The sequence below is a fragment of the Acanthopagrus latus genome, chromosome 2, assembly GCF_904848185.1.
Source record: "Acanthopagrus latus isolate v.2019 chromosome 2, fAcaLat1.1, whole genome shotgun sequence".
Taxonomy (NCBI): Eukaryota; Metazoa; Chordata; class Actinopteri; order Spariformes; family Sparidae; genus Acanthopagrus; species Acanthopagrus latus.
This window is the reverse complement of record NC_051040.1, coordinates 20,836,954-20,862,273: the sequence shown is the minus strand read 5'-3', so window position 1 is coordinate 20,862,273 and position 25,320 is coordinate 20,836,954. Positions and strand designations below refer to the sequence as shown.

General features: G+C 43.9%; 3 protein-coding genes across 5 annotated transcripts; 1 reads left to right on the top strand and 2 right to left on the bottom strand.

The window, feature by feature from the left end:
• Positions 1 to 614: 614 nt before the first annotated feature.
• tubd1 (tubulin, delta 1) lies at positions 615 to 5,404 on the bottom strand. Of its 2 annotated transcripts, XR_005072262.1 has the most exons (9): positions 4,929 to 5,404; positions 4,682 to 4,829; positions 2,404 to 2,620; positions 2,075 to 2,306; positions 1,823 to 1,987; positions 1,585 to 1,713; positions 1,282 to 1,388; positions 1,103 to 1,177; positions 615 to 1,007 (listed from the first exon to the last, which is right to left on the bottom strand). XR_005072262.1 is itself a non-coding variant. In XM_037085063.1 (8 exons), the coding sequence occupies exons 1-8, from the start codon at positions 5,077 to 5,079 to the stop codon at positions 902 to 904; spliced, it is 1,329 nt and encodes a 442-aa protein (XP_036940958.1). In that variant the 5' UTR covers positions 5,080 to 5,398; the 3' UTR covers positions 615 to 901. The 2 variants fall into 2 exon arrangements, 1 of the variants encoding a protein (XP_036940958.1); XM_037085063.1 differs by lacking the exon at positions 1,103 to 1,177 and having other exon boundaries at positions 1,208 to 1,388; positions 4,929 to 5,398.
• Positions 5,405 to 8,148: 2,744 nt separating this feature from the next.
• On the top strand, positions 8,149 to 16,582 carry rps6kb1b (ribosomal protein S6 kinase b, polypeptide 1b). The gene is made up of 15 exons (XM_037124266.1): positions 8,149 to 8,340; positions 9,705 to 9,748; positions 9,852 to 9,972; positions 10,118 to 10,186; positions 11,559 to 11,706; positions 11,878 to 11,935; positions 12,227 to 12,327; positions 12,445 to 12,535; positions 12,648 to 12,738; positions 12,841 to 12,948; positions 13,052 to 13,114; positions 13,467 to 13,544; positions 13,731 to 13,838; positions 14,405 to 14,517; positions 15,193 to 16,582. The coding sequence occupies exons 1-15, from the start codon at positions 8,272 to 8,274 to the stop codon at positions 15,446 to 15,448; spliced, it is 1,518 nt and encodes a 505-aa protein (XP_036980161.1). The 5' UTR covers positions 8,149 to 8,271; the 3' UTR covers positions 15,449 to 16,582.
• Positions 16,583 to 16,636: 54 nt separating this feature from the next.
• On the bottom strand, positions 16,637 to 23,311 carry slc33a1 (solute carrier family 33 member 1). Of its 2 annotated transcripts, XM_037124250.1 has the most exons (10): positions 23,154 to 23,251; positions 23,002 to 23,051; positions 21,463 to 21,905; positions 21,224 to 21,377; positions 20,946 to 21,141; positions 20,644 to 20,846; positions 20,369 to 20,553; positions 20,166 to 20,283; positions 19,166 to 19,381; positions 16,637 to 19,078 (listed from the first exon to the last, which is right to left on the bottom strand). In XM_037124250.1, the coding sequence occupies exons 3-10, from the start codon at positions 21,861 to 21,863 to the stop codon at positions 18,911 to 18,913; spliced, it is 1,641 nt and encodes a 546-aa protein (XP_036980145.1). In that variant the 5' UTR covers positions 21,864 to 21,905; positions 23,002 to 23,051; positions 23,154 to 23,251; the 3' UTR covers positions 16,637 to 18,910. The 2 variants fall into 2 exon arrangements, with proteins under 2 accessions (XP_036980145.1, XP_036980138.1); XM_037124243.1 differs by lacking the exon at positions 23,002 to 23,051 and having other exon boundaries at positions 23,154 to 23,311.
• Between the last annotated feature and the right edge of the window lie 2,009 nt (positions 23,312 to 25,320).

Here is a 25,320-nt window from a genome sequence, read left to right as displayed (position 1 = left end):
ATGCTGAGACTCAACTTCAGCTGGAGCATTTGTGGATATAACGACCTGTCTTTACTGACTCTCATTCTATGCCAATCACTGCTGCTCTAGAAATACTACAATGTAAAATTAATTAATAATAAAGTGATGAAAAGTATTTTGACTGGTGCCCCTGTCACTTTTCTTTATGCATTGCTGCTGTTTCCAGTAATTGTTGAAGACAATTACAGTTTTAGCCTATAGAAACTCCAGTTGATAAGGACAAGGTGCATTTATTCTGGAGTTTTTCACAACACTTTAAAAAGTCCAGTCTATTCGAATTAGTGGCATCTAGCTGTGAGGTTGCAACCAACTTAATACCCCTCACTTCAGCCCCCTCTGAGCATGTAGGAGAGCATGTTGCTTAAAACACAGCAAGCCCTCTTTTCAAGTCACCGTGAGGTTTATACTTTCTCTGCTACCGTAGAAACATTGCAGACTTCATGGAACAAATTGTCTCCCTGTGAACATATGCAAGGTTCAAGTAATAAAACATTTTTTAAAAAATATTTCAGGTGGCTGTAAGCTATTAAAATCATAACGAATTAAATTCCATTTTTGCTAGATTGGCCATAATCGACAACCTTTTCAAGGCATTTCGTTTGAAAAGTCAGTTTATTCTTGGCCTTGAAACAGCAGTTGACAAAACAATCAGAGTCCATAAAAATATAATTTAATTTAATAAAGCAGCTTAGAGGCACTGACTGTGTGTCCCGATGATACTTTGAGTGTGACATAACCTCAGTCCTTCCCCCTGCAGATGTTGAGGAATCTATTAAGCTTTTGGTAAAGAGATTGTTTTTTTTTCCCATCCCACAGTGATGCTCGCTCCCGTCTACATAGAGTCCAAAGGCAAGGAGGTGCTTGTTAGTTTTTCCCTGGTCTAGCACAGTTGACTGTAGCTGGAGATGACTTGCTCAAGAGATGTAAAGCTGTCGAGAAAGTCTTCTTCTGTGAACCCAAATTTAATGTACTGATGGACGTAGGCCCTGCGGCAGGAAAACAAAAAAGAGAGGAAAATGAGTAAAGACATTCAGTGCAGAGGAAACATAAATTTCTGCATCATCTTAAAAGTATTACTTACTAAGACACAAATATTCCCACAGTTGTCATACTTATTGGACCCACTTTTTCCTAAGACTCCTACTCAGGCATGTCTCTGATAAAAAAAAAAAAATGTCTGACTCACTTGGATGCAAACATATTCCAGGCTTTCCCCACCATGTTATCCAGAGGTCTGAGCAGAGCCTGACTGTTACTGACCAGCGTGGCAGATTTCTCGTACTTAAAAGGCACTGGGGATTTCCATAAGTTGAAAGCGTTGTGAGGTGACAGCCAGGAGGTGTACAGAGCTGGGTCCTCAAAGCCACCTGTGGACAGGAGAACACGATATGTATGGAAGGCTGTTGATGCAGGCGACTTTCTCTACTTGACGTGCGTCACACAAACCCCTTCCTCTCGACCTCCATGGATTTGTTTCAGGCGAAATCAATGCAGAATTAACAAATTATTTCACCCAGTTCGTCAATTTATTTTTTCCCCATAACATCAATACGTTTCTCTGACCTGTCTCTGCGCTGTACACATCCTTCCCTCTCAGTATGAGCAGGTTGGCCAGAGAGGTGTTAAAGCCGGCTCCTGTGACGCTCCTGGTCCGCTCTGAGCCCGAAGGTGGACGCACCTGCCAGTCGATACCTGACACGGGACAAGAAAAGGATCCTCAGAAGTGCCTTATCATTTCATCTCTAACAGGATTCTACTTTCAAACCATAATGCGACTTGACAAACATGCTATGATCCTTGCCTTCCTCCATCTTGGTGTTGGAGATGAGCATCTGTCTCAGGTGTTTGAGCATGCCCGGCCAGCTGAACGTGCTGTAGGCCACGGAGGCGCTGGGCATCTGAGGGATGGTGCTCACGCTGAGCAGCTTGTACTCTGGGTGGCAGGTGAGGGCGCTCAACAGCTCACCTGACAGCGACATGACAGAATACGTAATGAGATGATGATGATGATGATGATATTGATGTTGGCAGTGAGTGTGTGGGCGTCTCCCACCCAGAGGATTTCTGCTGTAGACTCCATAGGAGTCGGCGGTGAGCGCGGGCTGCAGGACGCCACCCAGCTGCTGAGCGATGACGCCGTTGATGTCGCTGAAGGAGATGTCTTTGAGGTTGAGCAGCTGACTGCAGATCTTGTGCACCGTGTCGTTCTCGTGCACCAGGATGGCGTCAGACAGCTGGTAGAGATGAGCCAGTGACAGCACGGAGTTGTAGTTCTGGACGATCACCTGAACGGTCGAAGTCAAGGAGAAAGATTTAACAGAATCTTGTTCTAGACATCTGACATTTCCTGTGAGACTTGCCACTCAACGGCGGGCTCCGTACCTCCCCCGTCCCGTACGGCCAGGTGAGGTGGTTGACGATGAAGGACTTGGGGTGGATCTCTCGGAGACACTGGGTGACGTAGGTACCGACCCCGGAGCCGGTTCCCCCCGCCACGCTCATCATAGCCATGAGCCCGGCCAGTCTGTCACAGCGCTCCACCTCTCGCCTCACCAGCTCCTCCACCACTTCTCTGTGACGAGGGCCGTGCACACAGAACCTAACGTGATACAAGAGGCACATCACCAGCTCATCTTCCCCTTCACTTCCATTCATTTCTAAGCACAGTGTGTCTTTTGTGTCTGTAAAAAAATAAACACAATAACAATATACACTATATTACCAAAAGTATTCGCTCACCCATTCAAATGATCAGAATCAGGTGTTCTAATCACTTGGCCTGGCCCCAGGTGTATAAATTCAAGCACTCAGGCATGCAGACTGTGAAACAAGACATTTGTGAAAGAATGGGCCGCTCTCAGGAGCTCAGTGAATTCCAGCGTGGAACTGTCATAGGATGCCACTTGTGCAACAAATCCAGTCGTGAAATTTCCTCGCTCCTAAATATTCCACAGTCAACTGTCAGCTCTATTATAACAAAATGGAAGCGTTTGGGAACAACAGCAACTCAGCCACGAAGTGGTAGGCCACGTAAAGTGACGGAGAGGGGTCAGCGGATGCTGAAGCGCATAGTGCAAAGAGGTCGCCGACTTTCTGCACAGTCAATTGCTAGAGAGCTACAAACTTCATGTGACCTTCAGATTAGCCCAAGTACAGTACGCAGAGAGCTTCATGGAATGGGTTTCCATGGCCGAGCAGCTGCAGCCAAGCCACACATCACCAAGTGCAATGCAAGGCGTCGGATGCAATGGTGTAAAGCACGCCGTCACTGGCCTCTAGAGCAGTGGAGACGCGTTCTCTGGAGTGATGAATCACGCTTTTCCATCTGGCAATCTGATGGACGAGTCTGGGTTTGGAGGTTGCCAGGAGAACGGTACATTTCAGATTGCATTGTGCCAACTGTGAAATTTGGTGGAGGAGGAATTATGGTATGGGGTTGTTTTTCAGGAGCTGGGCTTGGCCCCTTAGTTCCAGTGAAAGGAACATTGAATGCTTCAGGATACCAAAACATTTTGGACAATTCCATGCTCCCAACCTTGTGGGAACAGTTTGGAGCGGGCCCCTTCCTCTTCCAACATGACTGTGCACCAGTGCACAAAGCAAGGTCCATAAAGACGTGGATGACAGAGTCTGGTGTGGATGAACTTGACTGGCCTGCACAGAGTCCTGACCTGAACCCGATAGAACACCTTTGGGATGAATTAGAGCGGAGACTGAGAGCCAGGCCTTCTCGACCAACATCAGTGTGTGACCTCACCAATGCGCTTTTGGAAGAATGGTCAAAAATTCCTATAAACACTCTCCTCAACCTTGTGGACAGTCTTCCCAGAAGAGTTGAAGCTGTAATAGCTGCAAAAGGTGGACCGACATCATATTGAATTCTATGAGTTAGGAATGGGATGGCACTTCAGTTCATAGAATGAGTAAAGGCAGGTGAGCGAATACTTTTGGTAATATAGTGTAGTTGCATATGACATGATTTAAGCATGAAAGCCATAAGAGCCAGTAGTTATAATAATGGCTCTTTGTTTAAATTTGGTTATGATTGGATATGATGATCATCTTTGCTGATGATTATTTTGGACAGCATCAGAGATAAATACGCCAAAGTTTCAGCCTAAAAAGCAACATTTGTCAAAGGGTGGCACACATGAACACCACACAGCAGGGACTTCAAGAAAAAGGAACATTAAGATGTCCAATAACTGAGCCCCGGATACTTTGTGTACTAGATTTGTTGTATTGCTTTGGAGCCCCTCAAGAGGAAATTCATCCCCTATTCTAGTTATTGCCCTACGTTTCAGCCTTTCTCAAGAATTAAACGGTTGCTTCCGACCGCTCCAACCTGAGAATTTGATCATTTAAATGAGTAAGTGACAGGAAAACTTTATATCTCTGAGTTTTGGAAAGTTGGTCACACCACAAGACATCTGTGGATATAATCCTGACTTGATCCCGGAGTCCAACTTATCTTACAAGCCATAACAGTGCTGTGGATAAAACAGAAAGTCCACCTCTATGACAACTGAGCAGACTAACTCTTGTTTGAAAGCTCTGGAAAAAGGAAGCTAGTAACTTGGGATGATTTGACAGGGTTCCAAAGTTGCACGGTGCGTTCACTGACACCGTGATGCTCGTGCTGCCACAGCAGCAGTCTTACCCGTTAGCCCAGTTGTTTCCGGAGCCCTGCTTCTGGCTGAAGTGTGAGCTCTCTCCGTACCTCCACCTGCCAGATTTTGCAGCCTTGCTCATACTCTGGTTGATCACTTTGGACTCCATGTCAACCAGAACCGCCCTGGCTACCAGGTCTGGTCAATGACAGACACGACAGGTGAACAGGTGGGCAGGTAAGCAGCACAGACAAGAGAGGGGAAAAACACGCATTGAGTCCAGAGGTGGCGTCCTACCTCCGCGTGCGGTTTGGTGGAAGAATCGCTCGCAGCTAGCTGAGCGGAACACTTTCCTCTGAGGCTCGTGAGCATCGCTGCAGATGATGTCGAACAGCTCGTGACCCACCTGGTTACCGCACTGACCGAGCTGCACCGTCACGACGGACATGGTCTCCGGAAGGTCCGATGGTCACTCAGATTAGCAGGTAGTCTGAAGTCCACCGGTCAATTCATGCTGGGTGTAAACATTTCGGTGACTGTGACCGAGGAGTGTCAGCGAAGTTTGAGAGGGTCTGTCGCCATGAAGACTCGGAACGCCATTTCCGGCCTTAACTGTCAAATCTTTCAAAGTAAAAGTCCAATTCACTTCTTCTTCTTCGGCGTCTTAATGCAGTTGGCATTAGTGCCTCCCTCTGGCTCAGTTCATCAATGGGCCCTCAGTTGCTCTATGTTGGTTGAACTGGTCCAGTTGTTTTCTTCCCTCCAATGTCTCTCCGTGTAGCAGCAGATCCCTAACATCTGTCCTGGTTGTTCCTAATTTCCTGACTGGTGGACATTTCTCCTTTGGTGCTTTCCTATAATAAAAACATTTACTGTACGGTGTTGATCCTACTTTGTTTTATTTTTTGTGTAAATGCTGCACTGTCCCAGTATTGTTACCATTGTTTAATTCCTCATTTTCACACCTGAGCTAATGGTACCCACATGAACATTAACAAAATTCCTGTAATTGCTTTCCATGTATCCCATTACATCCACATTTGTCTTTTGTAGAGTTCAGTCTGGTCTTATGGGCCACAGCACAGTTGGTCTGAAGTTTATTTTGTCAACTTTCATTTGTTCAGCCCTCATAGTTGGGTGACTTTCTATATGACCCTTTAAGATTAACCCAGCAATTGGCTATCAGCTGTATCCTATAGGTCCACAATGGCATTATAGGTACACAGTGGAGATACCACAATACTCACATGTTCTACCTCATTTCTAACCCCAGTATTTTATAGGCAGTGCCCTCCTTCACAAATGTAACACACCCCTTGCCTGCCCCTTCTTTTCAGTCTTGGCTGCATGCCACATAACCTTTTATTATAAACTCTAGCCTTGGCTTGAGCCACGACTCCTGGACATATATCAGGTCTGGTTTTTCCTTCTGGCTATATATGATCTTTTTAAAATCTTATTAATAACCAATACACTGTGCTCTCTTGGCTTGCTTGTTCACACTGATTTCCTCCCATTGTGTACCTCTTATATCCAGACTGGGGAATTGGTGCTTTAACTGCTACCTGAATTCTTTCAGTTTTACACTTTATTTCTGCTGTTGCATTTATATTTCCTGCTATAAATGTTACCGTCTTTTTTTTCTCCACCAAAATATTCTTTTCAGCTTTCATCATGTTTGCCTCTGTTTGCTTCATTCTGCTCTCCTGTTGATGCTCCCAGCTCGTCACCTTAGTCGCCTCAGCATGAGATAGTTTCTCTTTCACTCGTATCTGCTGTGCTACAGCCTGCCGCCTCATGGCTTCACAACCCCAAATTCACGTGTTGAATGGATGCAACATTTTTCAGTCACAAAGAAAAAGGAATGAATGCATCATGTTTGCCCAGAGTATATAATTTACATTGTATATTCTACTGTAGAATATATTTTATCATTATTATTATTAGTAGTAGTAGTAGTAGTAGTAGTACTAGCAGTAGTAGTAGTGGTAAAGTCTTCAGTTTGTTTTAGTTTTGTTTTTACAACTTTTGGGATTATTGGTGGTAATGATATTCATTTTGGTTTTAATTGTGTTATTATGGTGGTCCTACTTATAGGGGCCAGGATTTTAAATCATTTAATGGAAGCTGATAGCCTTTTATATTCATTCTTCTCCTTTTGATTTGAATTTATTTGATTTGTCAGAGCACATTAAAGTTACTGCCTAAACAAATTGAACAAACAAATAGCACAACTTGTACCATTTAACTTTGTTTATATGTGGCAGACCGTGTCACCTTTCTAGCTTCAAACAGTGTTTGAAACTGAACAGTTTAGTTATTTAGCTATGGAAAAATGAAAAAAAAAATCTGAATTTGAATTTCTCCTCCAAAACTACATTGTGCATTTTAATGTGAATGGCAACAGAAAGATTTAAACAATCCAAAACTGGACCAACAATCGTGTTGTGACAGTCTGTTGAACATTTCATTTGTGTGCGCTGTTATTTATTTCATGAGAAAAACAAAGTCAGACCACACAGGATGCCAAGTGGGTGCGTAGTGATCAGCCACTTCCTCAGCAGTGATGTTTCATCATCTAGGTTATGTCCTTCCACAGCTTGTTGTTGTGTTGAAATGCAAATACAATTTACTGAGGGTGGCTCAAAGCTTGCAGGATGGAATAGTGTCAGCTGCTGACTGTTAACCAGGAATTCATTGTTCACTCTGTTTGAGTGGGTCAGTTTGGGATTTCCAACTTGGGTTCTGGATTTGTGCTCCCAGCCAGAGTCTGTCGCTATCACACCTGGAAGAGAGTCAGAGAGTGAGGAAGGACATTGGCGAATGAAACGCTGCTGTCGATGTGCTGTCTGTGTTGTGCATTGTGTCTCTGTTTGGACACTGAGGGATCGTCTCAGACAGTGGTAATGTTGTGGTCGTGTGAACTGTGGTGTTGATCCCATCAGTGAGTTCCGGGGCTCCACAGAGGGAATGTAAACGCTGCTCTGTGTGCTGTGGACTGAGCTGGTACTTCAGTGAAACAACGTCAATGGCCCAATGAAAAGTGCCCATGTTCATCTAGTTGTGTCCGTGTGTGAGCCAGGGAGAACAATCAAAATGAAGTTAACACTGAATTGACTAGATTTTAAAACAGACCTTCCTCCCTCCAGTGAGACCTGGAGAATAAAGTGTCTAATCAATTGATATGTTGATTTTATCAGATAGCTTATGTTGGATCATTGCAGCCTCTTTAAAATGAACTGTTTCGGTTCTTACAGCCTCAGAGACAGTGAAACAGTGAAATGTTTCTGGTTCTTTCCTTCTTTGTTTCTGCTCTTTCTCCTGCCTCTCCTCCTCTACAGGCTGCTGCTCCATCTCTTTCTCCTGCCTCTCCTCCTCTACAGGCTGCTGCTCCATCTCTTTCTCCTGCCTCTCCTCCTCTACAGGCTGCTGCTCCATCTCTTTCTCCTGCCTCTCCTCCTCTACAGGCTGCTGCTCCATCTTTTTTTTTCTTTCTGGTTACCGCCCCTTTTGTTGAGCGCTGCAGTGCGCATGCTCAGCGTAGTAGCCGGTTATGGCGGCGGTGTGTGATTGTCCATGAGGTGGGGGACGCCTGCTATTCTTGCGGTCTGTGACAGAGCGATCCAAGCGAAGCGCTGCCATGGCTGCAGTGTTTGACATAGATCTGGACCAGCCGGAGGAGAATGTCTCCGACGATGAGAACGAGGAGGTACGGGAGATGTGGAAACGTAACCGCGAGAGTTGTGACAGCAGAAACTCTTGGTGCACAGCGGCTAGCTGTTAGCATGGAAGCCTGCCAGCCACCGCGGGCCTGCTCCTGCAGCCGGGGCTCCCGGGCCTTGTCAAACACCGTTAGCAAAGGGCTAATGCTAGCTGGCCGCCGTTAGCTTGACAGCGATCATGACAGAGCTGTCACCACTTCTGTCTTTATATTAGCAGTAGCGATAGCTTGGGAGGAAATGCATGCGTCGTTTGCGCTGTCACGTTTGAAAACCACCGCTGTCATGTGTGAGTTGAGCAAGCAGAGCCTTACTTGGCCAAAGGTGCTGCAGTGACAAATGTGGCTCGGTGTGCAACAGTTTATTCTGGCAAGCCTGTTACAGAGTGTCTGATCCCATCGAGTCTCAAATACAGAGCAGCACAACACTATTTACACCCACCACAGGGTAATAACCCCTCAGATAATGTGTAAATACTGCTTAATGCGCGTGTCAGAGGCTCGTATCACACCAAAACATGATCACCTGCTGTTAAAGGACTAGTGCAGTGACTGAAGAGCATAAACAGTGCAAAGTACAGCAATTATGTGCACATGCAAGTGATTCATTAAGATAGACAAGTCTTGCCAAATACCTTGCCCCATGTTGATGTTCATGGATTGGCCAGCTCTTTCATCACTGCAGCTCTTGTTTGTGTCACATCGCAGTTTCTGTGTGACTGTGGACCCTGTAAACAGGAACATTTGTTGGCTAAACTTATTGCACAGTGGGATATAATGTAAGTTAAGATACAGCTAAAGATTGTTATCATTATCGGTTGACCTGTTTTGTTTCCGAAAACACACAAATATTCCGTTAACAGTGATCTCAATACAGAGAAAATAAGCGAATCCTCAATCAGGAGAAGCTGGGACTAGAAAACTTGATAACTGAATATTTAAATGGCTGCTAATTAATTTCCTGTTGATCACCAAACAGTTACTGGTTGCTGATCTAAATGAGAGCAGGTATAATATGGAAGTTGTCATGTAAAGTACTATTACTTGATAATTAGATTTGAACAAGCACGACTCTTTACTTAATTGCCCTCATTATCGTGCTTATTGCAGTTTGTCTGTATTGGATGTCAAGTGTTGTGCTCTGCATCAACTTACTTAATGCAAAGTAGTAGCAAAGTTTTTAAACAAAGGGAAATGCAGAAGTTTCCCGATAAAGTCAAAATGGAAATGAAAAGTCAATAAATACAACCATAATCTCTGATGTCATGTGGATGTTCTGAGCCGAGTTCTTCTCCAGGTCGTAGCTGGAACAAAAAAACACTTAAGAACGTGCGATTTTCTACTTTTCCTTCCAGGTTCAACTCAGCGATATCATGGACCAGTGCAGTGGATTTGAGTTGTAAGTATTCAACACCTTTGCTTGTGTTCACGTGCCATTTTTTTTTTTCGATGAAAAAAACAAGTGTGAGAGCAGAAATAAGCATCAGATGTTGCCTCCGCAGCAACATGGACGACTGTGAGAAGATCGAGATATCGGAGGACAACGTCAATCAGGGGACGGAGAACATCAGGCCGGAGTGCTTCGAGCTGCTGCGAGTCCTGGGGAAAGGCGGCTATGGAAAGGTACCTGTGGCTCAGGAGAATGGGCACTTAACACACTGGATCATATTCCCTCTATAATGTGAAGTGCTGAATTATTTCGACTCTTGATTCCTTCAACCGTTAAGGATTATTTTGAAATATTTTGATTATTTTCTCTTCCGTGCAGGTTTTCCAGGTCAAGAAAGTCGTCGGCGCAGCAGCGGGCAAAATATTTGCCATGAAAGTTCTGAAAAAGGTACATTTTTTTTATATTTCACCTTTCGTCAAGACGGAAACACAATCCTGCTTTTATCACTTCAGTTTAGAGTGATGTACAGCTACTCTCAGTCTGTATCCTGTGGACATAATGATTGCACGCTTGTTTTTACAAACAAACATCATGGTGCCTCTTGTCTGCAAATATTGGCTGTCCTTGAAGCCGGCGGTGGGGTAAGATTTCACTGCTAGTTGGTAGGTTGCCATCTCCGCTGCTGCAGCATTGGCACACAGAACCTTCTGCCTCAGCCCGTTAGATTCTGCCTGATGCTCACGCCGCTTCTGCTCGATCGGCTGAAATGACCCCAGTGACCCGCTAAAGACGTGCCAGACTTCAGCCCGTCGTTAAGGTTCTTCACCTGCAAAGTGGCAAGAGTTTACGTGCAGCGCAGCTTTGATAAACCCCTGCAGGCACGGGCCCCCCTGTTTATGAAGCAACTCAGAGTGCAAAATAAGTCCCGACTTGCCCCAAATTCTCAGAGCGATACGTATGCAGTCCTCTCCGCAATCTGAACCGAGGACATAAGTCATGTCATTTCCAGAGAGCTGCAGAACTGCTCCCACTTGGTAGGAGTTCCCAGCGGGTGGACAGTGATAAGAGATGACATTTAAAAACTGCAGGAAGTCATTATTGATTTACATTTGTATGATCCTATACAGTGTCCATATGAGTGTCATTCACTCTTCTATGAGAACTTTGATTCCTTGCTGTGTGCGTGCTCACAAATAACCACATTGATTCTGAGATGCTTGATAAACACAGTGCCAGATTACACAACAGAATTAACAGCCAGCAGGCGGACAAGCTTTTTGCCGTAGTGGATGACACATTGTTAATATTGAGTCTGTTGTCTAGTAAAGCTAACAAAAGCAAGGAAGTTAAAACTTATAATCTCAACGAATGGAGAGGGTCAAGAGCGGCTTCTCGGGTAATGGAAGGGCTCGTCGCGGCCTCGATCCGCCTGCTTGAGCTCCATCTGTTGTCGCAGTTCTCACCCGAAGCTGAGACAACACTGTTGCTGCTGACAGGCGGCTCTTTAGCTCCCTGACAGAAGTGGTTAGCAAACATAAACAGGAGCAGGAGCAGCAGAGAGGAGAGGGAGAGTGTGGAGAGGAACAGAAGGGACTGGCTGCGCACAATTGTGCTCCTGACATCATTATGCTCTGGAGAACTGTAATCCAAATATATACAGTATATTTTAAAGCACAGTCAGATGTTGTACAGTGGAGCACTTCTCTCTATTAGCAGCACGTAAGGCTGTAACATGTAAAACTTGAGAGTTTCACGGTTTTCACTGGTCCCATCAGTGGATGTTGACTAATGTCGATATGCTTGTTCGGGGCGCCACCAGGCTATGATTGTACGCAACGCCAAGGACACGGCCCACACCAAGGCAGAGAGGAACATCCTGGAAGAGGTGAAGCATCCCTTCATTGTGGATCTCATCTACGCCTTCCAGACAGGAGGGAAGCTGTATCTCATCCTGGAGTACCTGAGTGGTCAGTGCAAGATGATGCACACACACACGCACACATACACACACACACAGTGAATGTGAATGCTAGTGTGAAGTGCTTTAATGTTGAATCATGTCTAAACCTTTGGAGACGGTTGTGTTCTTGGTGTGTGTCACCCATGTTAACGGCGTAAACATGTGTTCACCTGTGCAGGAGGAGAGCTGTTCATGCAGCTGGAGAGAGAGGGCATCTTCATGGAGGACACAGCCTGGTGAGCACTGATGCACAGACACGTTGGCACGACTGTCTGTGTCATCAGAAAGTACTCATTTGTGATTATCTTAAACACAGTTTAACTCTCTGAACTGCAGGTATTACGCCTCATGCTTTATGACAAGTCAAAGCTCACCAGTAAAACCTTACTGTAGATTGAACTGTTTACAGACGTATTGCATATTCATACCACATGTGTACCAGACGGGTGGATCCTTATTTAGGAGTTGTGTCTCTGGCCTGAAGTTGTTTGTATTGAGTGAGATGTTTTCTTTGTTTTTCGCTCTAGTTTCTACCTGGCAGAGATCTCCATGGCTCTGGGCCACCTGCACCAGAAGGGCATCATCTACAGAGACCTAAAGCCGGAGAACATCATGCTCAACAGCCAAGGTGTGTGTTTTCATTAGACATAATAATTGAACAGCCGTAACATGTGAGTAAATGAAGGTTAAATGCATGACGAGGATTGTAAATAACTGCATGTGAACATGTGCGACTTCCCTCCAGGCCACGTGAAGTTGACAGACTTCGGTCTTTGCAAAGAGTCGATTCACGACGGCACGGTCACCCACACGTTCTGCGGCACCATCGAATACATGTAAGACGAGCTCTCTCATTTTCCACCTTCTGCACTCGCTGTCCTTCTCCTCACACGCTCGCTCATTCAACTCCAGTTCAGTAGTGAGAAACGCGCCCTGATGTCGTTGCAGGGCCCCGGAGATCTTGATGCGAAGCGGACACAACAGAGCCGTGGACTGGTGGAGTCTGGGCGCCCTGATGTACGACATGCTCACGGGAGCGGTCAGTTAAGATTTCTGCCTCAATGTCATTAAAGGCGCCACCATGAAATAGGAATCGTAATCGGAGACGTTTGAGTAACCCCTTCCTTTCCTCCCCTTTTAGCCGCCGTTCACCGGTGAGAACCGGAAAAAGACGATCGACAAGATCCTGAAGTGTAAGCTCAGCCTGCCGCCCTACCTCACACAAGAAGCTAGAGATCTCCTGAAACGGGTACGGGCTGGTTGTTTGAAGTTCACACTACTTGTGTTTATCCATAACAAGCATGGAGCTGTTGTGCAAGTATTCCTCTGACATGTGACTGATGGTTGTGCAGCTGCTGAAGAGAAACGCCTCGTCACGACTGGGAGCGGGCGCAGGGGACGCCACGGAGGTGCAGGTGAGAAGGCAGACACACCGGCTCTACTGCTGACCTCTAAACAGCAATACGCTGCTTTTATACCAAATGCAGAAATGAACATCCCCTAAGGAGCATGGGTAATATATGTAGATTGTTTCAGAAAACACACTCTGCCTGCACCGCTGCAGATCATACATAGTTACAGAGACTATAATTGGCCTGGCTTTGGTTCAAGAAGACATCCAGAGACTCTAATATGCAGAGGGCCTTGGCCTAAAAAAACCCTGTGTTTTGCACTGGAGATATCCATGGCTGCATGACTGCCAGTTTGTTTAAATCTTTCCAGACTGAGAAGCGATGTTCTTTATAGCAACGCTCTGATATTTTCTAGGCTCATCCCTTCTTTCGACACATCAACTGGGAGGATTTGCTGGCTCGGAAAGTGGAGCCTCCCTTCAAACCTTTCCTGGTGAGTATCAGAGGAGCAGGCCACAGGGAAAGATCACTGTCAGCTCAAAAGATCAGGTTGAACCAACGGAACATGCTTGAGGGATTGAGCTCAGGTCTTCTCGTGTGACAGTGTTGTGAGTCGACACGTCTTCTCACGTTTCCGCTCCCTCCTCACCTGTGTTTGCCCTCCCGTCTGTCTTCGCAGCAATCAGCCGAAGACGTGAGTCAGTTTGACTCGAAGTTCACCAGTCAGACACCAGTCGACAGCCCCGATGACTCGACGCTCAGCGAGAGTGCCAATCAAGCCTTCCTGGTAACCTCTCAGGCTACAGTTCCTTGTCTTTTGTTTGTTTTGTTGAGTCTGGAAACTATTCGGACTATGGAACCATGTTTAGTATGTTAGGGAAACACCCAAAAGACATTGTTTTTGAGTTTACACATTCATCATTTGTTAAATGGTAGACAGAGTTGATTTTCTTAAAAAAAAAGAAAATCAATAATACAACAAATAAGTAAAAGTTGGTTGAACATTCTTTTGAATAGGAAAAAATGTTAAGAAGATTTGAAGATGTCAGTGTATTTGTGCTTAGCTCAGCTTGTATTATGAGGAAACTGTCAAATTTGACTGTGAAGATTAACGTGCGAAGTTACTTGCACTTAAATGCACCACAGGTTTCATACAGGCTCAGACAACTAACAAAGAAAATGATAAGAGACCACATCAGGGGGAGCTCTGTTAGATCTGGATCCGTGCTGCTGCTTCTGAGCCCGGTCAATCAATCATTTCTTCCTCGTCCTTGCTCTTCCCACGACCTGCCTCCCATCTGTGTCCGTGCACCAACCGTGCCTCTGTTTTGTCTCTCATCTTTGTTCTCGTAGGGATTCACATACGTCGCTCCGTCGGTCCTGGAAAACATCAAAGAAAGATTCTCGTTTGAGCCAAAAATCCGCTCCCCTCGACGGATCATGGGCAGCCCGAGAACACCTCTCAGGTACGTCATCTGCAGCTGGCACATGGAGACAAACATGTCTAAATACTACTCATATTTCCACAGTGAGTCCTTGTTTAAACCCCGATATTCCTCACTGTGCAACCAATTCTTGTTATATATAGTTGAATTTAAGATTGTGAAGTTTCCCTCCACACTACATGTTTAATAGCAACATCCTCTGGTGTATTGAATCCACATTATAAACATATCATCATACATGTTGTCAAGTCATTAATAAGGTTCAGCTTTGGCTTTCTTTTTCATGCCTTTTTCACCACTAGATAGAACCCAGCAAGGCCGCACAGAATGTTAATTTGCATTTGATTAATCTGTCGATCACTTTCTTGATTAACCGATTAGTTGTTCAGTCACTAAAATGTCAGAAAAGCTCAAGGTGAGTTAAAAAGTCTTGTTTTATCCAGAACCCAACGGTATTCAGTTTACTGTCAGAGAGGAGTGAAGAAACCAGGAAATGTTCAGTTTTACAAAGCTGGAATCAGAGAATTTTGATCAACAAAATAGTTACTGATTAGTTTATTAGTTGACAATAAATCAATTCATCTTTGTAACTCCAAGTCTGTTTTCTGAAATGTTCACGCATCTCGGAATGTGGCTGTTGAAGACTGTTAAAATAGACACACGATAATAAATCTCCTCTCTTCCCGTCTTGTTCAGCCCAGTCAAGTTCTCAGCGGGCGACTGCTGGGCCCGGAGCCCCCTCCTCCCCGGCGGAGGACCGAGCGTCCTCCAGTCACCTCAGGACCAGGCCATGGAGCTGTCCACGCCAGAGCAGATGGATGTCACAGCGAGCTCTGAGGCCTCGGCCCCTCTCCCCATCCGTCAACCTACCGGCGTCAACCTGGGTCAGGTGAAGCAGCAGGCCTATCCCGTGGCGGCCAAGCGGCCCGAGCATCTACGTATGAACCTATGACCCGCCGCGCCTCTTTAGGAAAGTTTATTTTTTGTTTGTTTTTTGTTGATATTTTTTAAGAAACAAAGCAAAAAGATATGGATGTTAGAGACAATTAAAATCCAAAATTGCACATCCACACACTACATATACTGTCCCAGCCTGGAGTTTGTGCGCGGGTCTGGAACTCCAGCAAGTGCTACAGACGACATCACCGTCTCACCACTTTCTCCGCCGACACCTCAGGTCTCATGACCTTTTGTCTTCTGACCCTCACTTTACGAACTGGACTGGAAATCTTTTGGGGAGAAAGCGGGAAATCAGAGGCGGTGTAAACTCAGTATGCAAGTGATTTAAAATGCAGTCGGTCTTCAGTACAAGATGACGTCCAAAGTGCTTTGTGCTGTTTGAGTGAATGCCAGCGAGGAAGTTGCTTCCACTGGGAGATTATGACGGTTCTTCTTAGACAAAAAAATGCTTCCTGGCTCTGAATGAAATTACATGAATTTGGTTTATTCTTGAAAACGATCAAAGAAATCATTGTGAGCTGTGGACAAGCAGAGGTTCTGGTGTTGATGAATATAGCTTTATGTCTTAACAATGTTTTACAGAATGGATGCATTAACTGCTATACGTCAATGATGAATCAGACAGCCTAAATTAAATGAGAAAAAAAAAAAGAAAACACGTTGACTTTTTATATTCTTTGGGCGTTGGTGTTGTGGATGACGCGTGGAATGACTTATTTGATGTGGGAACCATACTTCAGTTATCTGCTCTCTGGGCGTACTACACTACGGGATGTATCACTGGATTCGTTGACGCGTCACCAACCCGACATGATTCAGCTCGATCACCATCACCACCCCCAAACCATCAAACTGATCTCGGTGCTGCTTTGTTGTGACCCCCACTCTGGCCTCCCCAAGAGGCTGCGGGCCTCAGCGGTGACACGAAGTCAGAGCCCGTCTGACTTCATACTGGAGACTGTGGCACCAGTTGATCTGGACAGTCTGCAGCTGTGGGGGGGTTTAAAGCCCCAGATACACATGGGGCAACATTTACACTCTGTTGCATCAGCGCTCACTTGTTTAGGAGGGGAATTTTAGAAATCCTGAAAAGCAAGGAAAATTATAATAAAATGTTAAAAAACAACAGAGTGCGTCGTGTCTTTTGTGTTTCAGGAAAGACGATTCAAGACCTCAAGGGTATGCTTTTTTGTTTTTAATTACATAAGATTTTCATTTCATCGTATGAATGTCAAAGTTCATCAGGACATTATAGAGCACTGCTGCTGCTAGCATATTTAACCTTCAGATTATGCCGTCATCCTGTGCTTTCTTTGTCCTGCGTATGATTGGGGATTTGGACTCATTGTAAATAAAAAGGTATGCAAAAATCACTGATTTTTAAAAAACAAAAAAAACAAAAACAGGCTTATATGGTAACATTGTGAGACAAATTAAATTTCTGTCACTGAACTTACAGTTCACCACCTGAAAGCCAGTTAGACTTAAACCAACCACAATTTAGAATATAAAAGATAATGCATATATTGCAAAAATAAACAAACTAAAATAAAACCGTGATAACAAAAATTGTGACACTTTAGCTCTCATATGTCTGTTGAACATTTGGTCGTTGTACCGCAGCCAATTGAATATATTTTGAAAAAAGGATTTGCTTTCTGCTTTATGCGTTTCACATGGCATCTGCAGTTTTTTGGAATCTGTGGCTGAATGTCAAAGAAACTCAAAACAACAAACAGTGCCCTGTTAAGACAAAGGGGCTCTCAGGATGGAGTATCCTCACATTGCAGTGACATGCTCACAGAAATATTGAGTTAAAGGTAGTGTACACAGTGCTTCTGGGCATTTCAGAGGGATCGCTGGCCAAAACCATCAGCCATATAATAGTAATCCTAAGAATGTTTGACCTTTTACATCGAGTTCACAAAGCAGAAGAAATCACAAACGATGCAAATTTAAAATGAGTTAAAATGAGTCTCTATCCTTGAACCCTGATTGTGCGCTTAAACATTTACATTTTTGACAGAGCAGTGGAACTTTCAACGCTGGCTTTACAGAAAATAATGTAACATTCAGTTCTATGTACAATATTCAATACATAAACAGAGTGTTGCCTGTCAAGTTTCTCAACAAGGCTGAGACCTGAACTGTTTCGGGGGTGAGAAATTAAATGTTTTCAGGCTGGTGTTGACATCCATCTGCCACTGGAACTTTGATTTACACTGCAAACCTTGAATGAATAAGGACTCCTGTATTTAATTTTTGTAGTGATTATTACTATACAGTATAGTGGTCTTTCATATACATTGTGTCTCAATAATGATGCTGAGAGAGAGATTTTAGATATTTTGGATATTCTTCTTTGAACTTGAACCAACCAGGCGCTATTAATAAATATGTGGCAACACTGAAAAGCTGCACTGTCTAATATTGCTATTAAAGATTTGAGTTGTTGCTTTGATGGTTGAAACTGATCAGGTTTAAGGAAAAAAATGGAAAATGAAAGGCTGCTAAAAAAAAAAAAACAAACAACAAAAACATTCAAAGCCACTGTACAAATTATAGTTGTGATAAGGAATGTGTAAAACAGTAATAACCACAGTAAAGTGTTACACTGAGTACTCATCAGTTCAACAACTTCATGTTCAAGTCACTGTCATGTTCCCTGCTTCGATTATTTTACTACAGCGCTAACAAAAGGTTGGTTTTGAATTGTTAAACAAGAACTAAACAAAAAAATAAACAAGGCACAAATCACTTCAGATGAAATATATATTTAAATAATCATTAAAAAACATTGTCTCAGATCTGAGCCGAACAATGAATGATAATGGTACAGAAAGATATTCTTCACTCTGGGTTTAACTCACTTGAATTAACAGATTTGTTGGTTTTGCCTGTCTTTTCCCTTACGTATCCCTTTAATATGCATTAAATGGTGACTGGCCAGGAGGGTCTGATGTGCTGACTTTACTAACTGTACAGATCACTTGGAATTCTCACATATATTAAACTCAACAATCTGGATCCAAGCAGGCTAAAACAAACCCAGGAAGTTACTTGAACATGTTTTTTGACTCAGCTCTGGTTTGGTTCGACTGTTTCAAGCAGCAGAATACGGATTCAGGAAAAAATAAAAAACAACAACAAAAGGTCTTAGCTAATCTGACCGGTAGTCTCAGTTTTGAGCAAACCATTACAGTGAGCACGAATAAGTATGAGGAGGATTTTTACATCCGGAGAGACAATGGTGCCTTTCATCACATTAATGTACTTCAAGATGAGACAGTGTGAGTGTTTTCTGAACGTAGAAGCTAGAGCAGGACCAGAGGGACCAAACCAGTTGGATGAGAGTGGAGTCAGAGCATGTCCTCCATTCAGTCGTTGGGGCAGCGTACGGAGAGGTGCTAAGAAAAACAAAGTCTGTGATGCGCCGATGATGCTCAGAGTGTCATCACTGATCGACTCTGCACCTCCATGCAGCGGGGCTCTGTTCCTGCAGCCGCCGTATTTTCTTCCCTAACCACACCCACCAGGCTAAACCAATGACAACACACACCACTGACTCCACGTAGTAGCCATCCAACGTCGTCACACAGGCGCCGCCCTCCTTAATGCACAGCTGGAGATGGGAGCAAAAGAAGCGCTGTCAGTCACTCAAGTCTAGATAATCACATGCAACACTTTCTCCCTCACGGTGCTTACTCACCCCCGCCTCCGCTGGAGAGCCGCAGCTCTGCCCGACGGCCCCCTGGCACTCCTTAGAGGTGAGTGGATCCACCATCCACAGAGCCACAGTGGAGGGCCAGTTCCCACCGAGGTTAGTGACTGTGTTCAGCAGCGTCATGTAGGTCCCGCCGATTAGGGGGTCGCTCACTTTGGCGTGGAAGGCCATGCAGGCCACATACATGCTGTAGAGCGCCACCTGGGTGGGCAACATGGAGGAACATTTGTTGAAGATGATCCATTCCTTAACTTATGACATTCATATTTCAGTTTGATCTCATACATTTTTTGTTTTTGTGAACAAGAATCCAAGGTCCTGAAAAATAATATCTATTATCAATTATTTCCAAGCCAAAGAACTACATCTCTGTCACAATGATTTTCATGACATATTAAAAGATAAATTAAAAAAAGAAAATGATTTTCCTGTCCCTGGCATTTTCAATGTTCTTGTTGCATAGTGACATCTAGGGGCCAAGACAGGAAATGAGATACGGTTGAGAGGAGAAAAAGTGAAACATCTGAGCACTTGATGGCCTTAATGCATGTGTGACTATTCTCTACAACACACTCATTAACGAGCACGTTAATAAGTTACATTAGAACCTGATCGATACTGGATTTATGGAGCCAATGCCAACACCAATATCTACAATATGTTCTGTTAAAAAAAAGTTCACTTACAGACAATATATTGGACAACAAATACAGTATGCTGATAGCGATATATCTGTGGTAGACCAATATCAGCTGATAAAATTGACTGACGTATATATCAGTTTGGCTCTAGAAAACATAATTATATAGATCAATTGTTATGAGGCATTTTCATCCTTAAAGTCATTATGCCAAACTAAAAATGACAATTTGCAACCAATTGCCTTTTGTGCTCATAGTCATTTCAGCCAGTTTCCATTCACAAAAACTGCGATAATGGTTGGGCGAAAAAAAAGACATTAAAGAGAGTAAAAGAAAAAACAAACCTGGTGCAATGCGTAGCTCAGCAGCACTATCGCGTAATAGTAAACAGGAAATCCTCCTTCTTGTTTCACACTGGGGGTCCACCAAACCAGCAGAGCATACTCCAGTCCTATGAGCAACCTGCAATCGCAAAACTATTAGCTATTAGTTCTTTGAGGGAGTGTGTGTGGTTTTCTGTGTTTGTCTGTTATGTGTGTGTCACCACCTGAAAGGGAAGGCCTTGTAGAAGACATCGAGAGGTCTGGGCCCTGCTGTGTATTTACTGATGATCACAGGTAGCAGGATCTGCAGAGGCACCATGGGCACAGCCAGCAATGCCAGCTGCTCCTTGGGAACTCCAGCCTCCACCAGCTTCAGACCCGTCACTGCATCTGCTGCAGAGAAGCCCATCTGAAACACATGGACACATCTTTAATTCATGGTGCGATCAAGTTATACTTCAGAGGAAAACCATATACTCATGGAGGAACGGTGAAGTACTTTAGCAGTGAGGAGCAGGGAACAAAAGGTGAAGACTGTGGGCATCTTGACGATGGAGAACAGCAGCTTGTAGGTTTCCATGACACCCTGTGTCTCCTCCTGTTGGACTCGCCTTTTTCCTCTGCCGTGATCATTTTCCCTTTTCATGATGGCCACCAACGTTGTGGAAATCAAGAACACCACTCCCCAAAAGAACAAGAAGTCTGCAGCAGAAGTACAGAAAGCACCGATTACAGTTCTGTCGTAAAACATCTCAAAACAGTCATTTTTTCACTTGTTCTTCTCTCAGGGAATGTGGATACCTGACAGGGTGACAATGCCCGTGTCCTTGGGCTCTACTCTGAGGTATTTGTTGCAGAAGTCTGCAGACTCCAGAGCCAGAAAAAGCACATTCCCTAGGAAGTAGCCAGCCGTCTGGCCCACAGAGTTGCATGTAGAAGCATAGCCCACATTCTCCCTGGATAACATAGTCAGGGCCCAGCCATCAACAGCTATGTCCTGAGGGGAAGAGAAGATACGACCATTGGAGAACTTCACTTCCTGAGTGTGTTCTCACGTCACAGTGTTTATGAGCGTCTACCTGTGTGGCTGCCAGGAAGGCCAGCATAAAGAAGACTCCAGTAAGGGTTACAATTTTTGGTCCTCCCTCACTCTGCAGCATTGAATTGACTGTCATAGAAAGGTAGAGCATGAAGAGGCCCAGCAGGTACTGTGTGGGTACCAGCCAGGACTTTCTGCGGGACACGTGAGAGGTGGAATTAGAAATGATCGGGAAACTAATCCACACATCAGCATTAACAGTACACACATCTGTCTTACCTTCTACCAAACTTGCTGAAGTAGAGAGCATCCACCAGTGGTGCCCAGAGGAGCTTCAGACTGAAAGGCCAGAAGACGAAGCTGAAGAAGGCTTGATCTTTGTAGCTGACGCTCTTACCCTGTAAGATAAGTGGTATGCTACCAGCCAGTCCCAGAGGAATCCCCTGCAGCACGTAGAGGAAAAGAAGAAGCAAAATGTTCCCCAGCTCGCCCCTGACCCCGGGCCGGACTCTGTGCCTCCTGTCCTCAGAGTCTGACCCTCTGATGAGACCCTCCGCTTCCTCTTCCACTTCTGGCTCAGAGGAGCTCGTCTCTCCCCTGTCCATGTCCCTCGCGACGTTAGTACCCGCCAGCTTCCTCTGCCGCCCGTTCTTGTGTGTGGTCAAATCTTGGTGCTCCATATTGGAGCAGTGGGCATCAAACCTGCTGTGCCCTCAGCAAATCTGCAAAGGATTCATATTTTCTATCACTTGAATCCAGTTTAGATTTTCTTTTTTTTTGTTTTGTTTTCTGGAAAGCAACATCATAATAATAAACAATATAAAACGTAATGGACAAACAGGCTCAGTGCAAGAATAAAAGATACTATCAATTACCAAGGACATAAACATTCAGTGAGCTCCTTGCAGGGACATATCGACTTAAGCATTGCACATATTAAACATGTCTGACACTCATTATTCTTTTCTCACTTGGTCATTTGAATCAGAAATGACCAAGTGAGTTTCTGACTGACTACAATAATGAGTGGCAGACATGTTTAATATTAGTACTGCATACAGTATGCACACTGATGTTAGTGGCAAATAGTCATTATTTGGGTGAAAGGTGATTGTGAGACATCCAGTGGTCCACAGCAAATGCAGGATTGTGTTCAATTTAAGAGGTCCTACGATTTATAGAACTTTGTAGTTCAAACTGTACAGTAAGTATTGTACAAGGAATAGAGACAAACTCAATGTCCATTGTATGAAACAAGTGATTAACTAAGAAAATGTGTCCAGAATCACTGTTTAGCTCGCTGACACCATCAGTCTGAAACCAATTAAGGTTAACTATGGAGCAGATACATCCATGAATGTGTAAACTCGGTAGTTCTCAAACATTGTCGTCAGGAGCTGATAGAAGTTCACATCTCTGACCTCACATTTTGTATCAATCATTAACAATGGCAGGGGTAGCAGCTGATAAATAAGGGTTGAAGCTAAATTAAGGTCAGCACCATGGAATAGACAAACTCTTGTTTATTCTCCGTACTTATATCCAATTCATTCACTTTACTTCCACTTCATGTGACCCGATGTGACTCCATGGCCTCGAAGTTTGAGAACCACTGTAGTTGTGACCTGTCACTCTAACGTGACCATCTGTTCCGTTAGCCCAGACACAAAGGACAGCAAACACCAACATGAACAATATGACAAAAATATAACATTTCAGTCGATTAATTGGGGTCAATATAAAGACACACAAAAGACGTTCGTGAGGTGACAAAAAGCAAAGTGAAATTACACAAGCAGCGGCAGGGTTCATGCATACCTGGTGAAGATGACAGCATGCCAAATCAAACGAGCTCACACACGGCTGAACTACAGACACAATCAACGAGAACATCGATTTGAAGCGATGTTTATTCAATTACACACAGGAGTCATCCTAACAAAGGCGAGAAACACGTGAAAAAGTACTACCGTATGACTTCAGTCAGATTACATCGGCGAACATCAACACTGAAGAACCAGGAAGCGCGGCGTGTGCGTCGTCTAAATGTGTCCGGCGCCCACAGCTGACGTGTCTAAAGCGACTTAAAGGAGTTCCGCTTCAGTGCAAGTGCGCAGTCATACAGGAAGAAAGCACAATAATCGTGTAATTAATACTAGACGGACAGTGTCAGGTAGAAGTTTTAGACCATATCACAATTTTCAAAACTGGACACCCATGATCTCACAAGTCTGATGAGAAATGGTCCTCACATGCAAACACAGGCGCGTGACGCACACACACACACACATAAATAAGTGACATGTGATAATGATCCTTTGGGGCATGATTAATGGAGGCTGTCCTGAGAGGTTGGGAATATCACACCAATAAAAACAAGAGTTCCAGGAAAGATTAACAGTAATTAGAAGAGTGTCATGACTTCCAAGATACAAAGATACACTGCATCCTTTCATTGGTATATTACATTAGATACACAGGACCATTAACAGAGAGTATTTGAAATATCAAACAAACCACTGAGCAAATATACAATATATCACCACACCATTAATGTAAGAGACAGGCAGATCGACAGCCAGGCAGGCAAATGGTAATTTAATCCATCTATGGCACTAAATCATCTCCTTGAGAAAGGCCCCTCGCTCTGACACTTATCATTTCGCACTTTTTCTTCTTCTTCTATCATTGAAATGTTCATCACATGAGATTTATAGCATTATTCAATGAGCACACAATGCTATACAAAGATGTAGTGGAGCAATGGCATCCTGGCCAGTGAATAAATATGTGTGTGTCCTGATCCAAACATCTGGTCCTGGTAGCTAGCAGCACGTGCATGTTAGTGCATGTGAGTTATGTGCTACAAGCTGCTAAAGGCCTCCAACTTGACCCTGAACTGTTTTTTTTCCTCTTCTCAATGAACAACTAGTGGTTACAAACATTGTGAATTTGCTTTGTCAAAATTTCTATAGATGTTGCTGGATGTTGTATATAGCACCTTCAAAGTATATGACTGTGATCAGGTCTTGTGATATAAAACAGTCAGGTTGAGCAAACTAGGACAGGAATGATGTCCAATATCTGAGATTTGAAGCTATAGACTATAAATACCAGTTGGACTTCCTTGTCAAATGTGATTGGCACAACAAAAGCCCTTTACCTGAGGATTTTCCTTGCTTACACAGAAATTATGTCTCAATACTGGAAATAGCCCTATTTAGTTCTGGAGTTACTTCTGCATCTCTCAGTATTGTCTGGTAATGATATTTCAATATGGAGCCTTGGTGATCTATAAACAAATCTTGAAATAATGACCAGTTGTTATCATTGCCTGTTAAGTTATTTATAATGTATTCCTGATTTAGAGTAGTGAGGCATTAAAGAGTGACTTCAAGGTGCATCATATATCATGTATCATATCTCTGAAAGCCCTGCAGAAACCTCGAACCTTCACCTCGATCAAAAGATCCTTCAGAAGGGTCATGATGCACGCATTACACTACATTTTATTCAGAGGTAATGAATAACAGCACGCTCTGCCTTGTGGTTGCTTATGAGCGCATGTGAAGCCATTTATCCCCACAGACGGCATGTGACAACGCACAGGCATATTTGGGTTGTTCAGCATGTGATAGCAGGAGCTCTGTGAGGCTGCAGTTGCAACCATGCAAGACGATCAATGAAAGTGACAGAGTGTCCCAATTTAGGAAAATAATAAAGCTTAACATTTCTCTTTTTCAGAACAGAGGATACTGTTGAACTTATTAAGGTTTAACTAAAGTTTATTTTAAAGTATTTGATTTATTTTCAAGGCTGAATTACCAGTTGGATAAGTGGGCAGCTGCTTTGGGCTCCAGAAGTGTCTGTATTAACATCTCAGTTAGTTTGTGGTAATCTGATTAATTGAGAGATCTGAATCTGAATAGTCACTGAATAATTGATTGGGGCTTTAAGGTCAATAGGGACCTGAAGTCCCAGCTGGGATCATCAAGCCACACAAATGTTTCCGTCTGTTCCAACTGAAGAGGAAGTTCTGCTGCTATGGGCAGATAAATGTTCATTGTGCACTGGTTTAGGGCAATGGTTTTTAATGGACATTTACCAGCCAATCAGAAATTAGCATTTTGTTCCTAT

Bases quoted from the DNA above. Each gene is read 5' to 3' on its own strand.
- tubd1 (XM_037085063.1), bottom strand. From the start codon at position 5,079: ATGTCCGTCGTGACGGTGCAGCTCGGTCAGTGCGGTAACCAGGTGGGT. The intron at 2,621-4,681 runs GTAAGACTGCTG...GTATCACGTTAG, and splicing joins GGAAACAACTGGGCTAACGG to GTTCTGTGTGCACGGCCCTC. The intron at 1,988-2,074 runs GTGGGAGACGCC...TGTCGCTGTCAG, and splicing joins CTACAGCAGAAATCCTCTGG to GTGAGCTGTTGAGCGCCCTC.
- rps6kb1b (XM_037124266.1), top strand. From the start codon at position 8,272: ATGGCTGCAGTGTTTGACATAGATCTGGACCAGCCGGAGGAGAATGTC. The intron at 11,936-12,226 runs GTGAGCACTGAT...TTTTCGCTCTAG, and splicing joins TTCATGGAGGACACAGCCTG to TTTCTACCTGGCAGAGATCT. The intron at 13,545-13,730 runs GTGAGTATCAGA...CTGTCTTCGCAG, and splicing joins CTCCCTTCAAACCTTTCCTG to CAATCAGCCGAAGACGTGAG.
- slc33a1 (XM_037124243.1), bottom strand. From the start codon at position 21,863: ATGGAGCACCAAGATTTGACCACACACAAGAACGGGCGGCAGAGGAAG. The intron at 20,554-20,643 runs GTACTTCACCGT...CATGTGTTTCAG, and splicing joins CCCTGCTCCTCACTGCTAAA to ATGGGCTTCTCTGCAGCAGA. The intron at 19,079-19,165 runs GTGAGTAAGCAC...TCCCATCTCCAG, and splicing joins GCTCTCCAGCGGAGGCGGGG to CTGTGCATTAAGGAGGGCGG.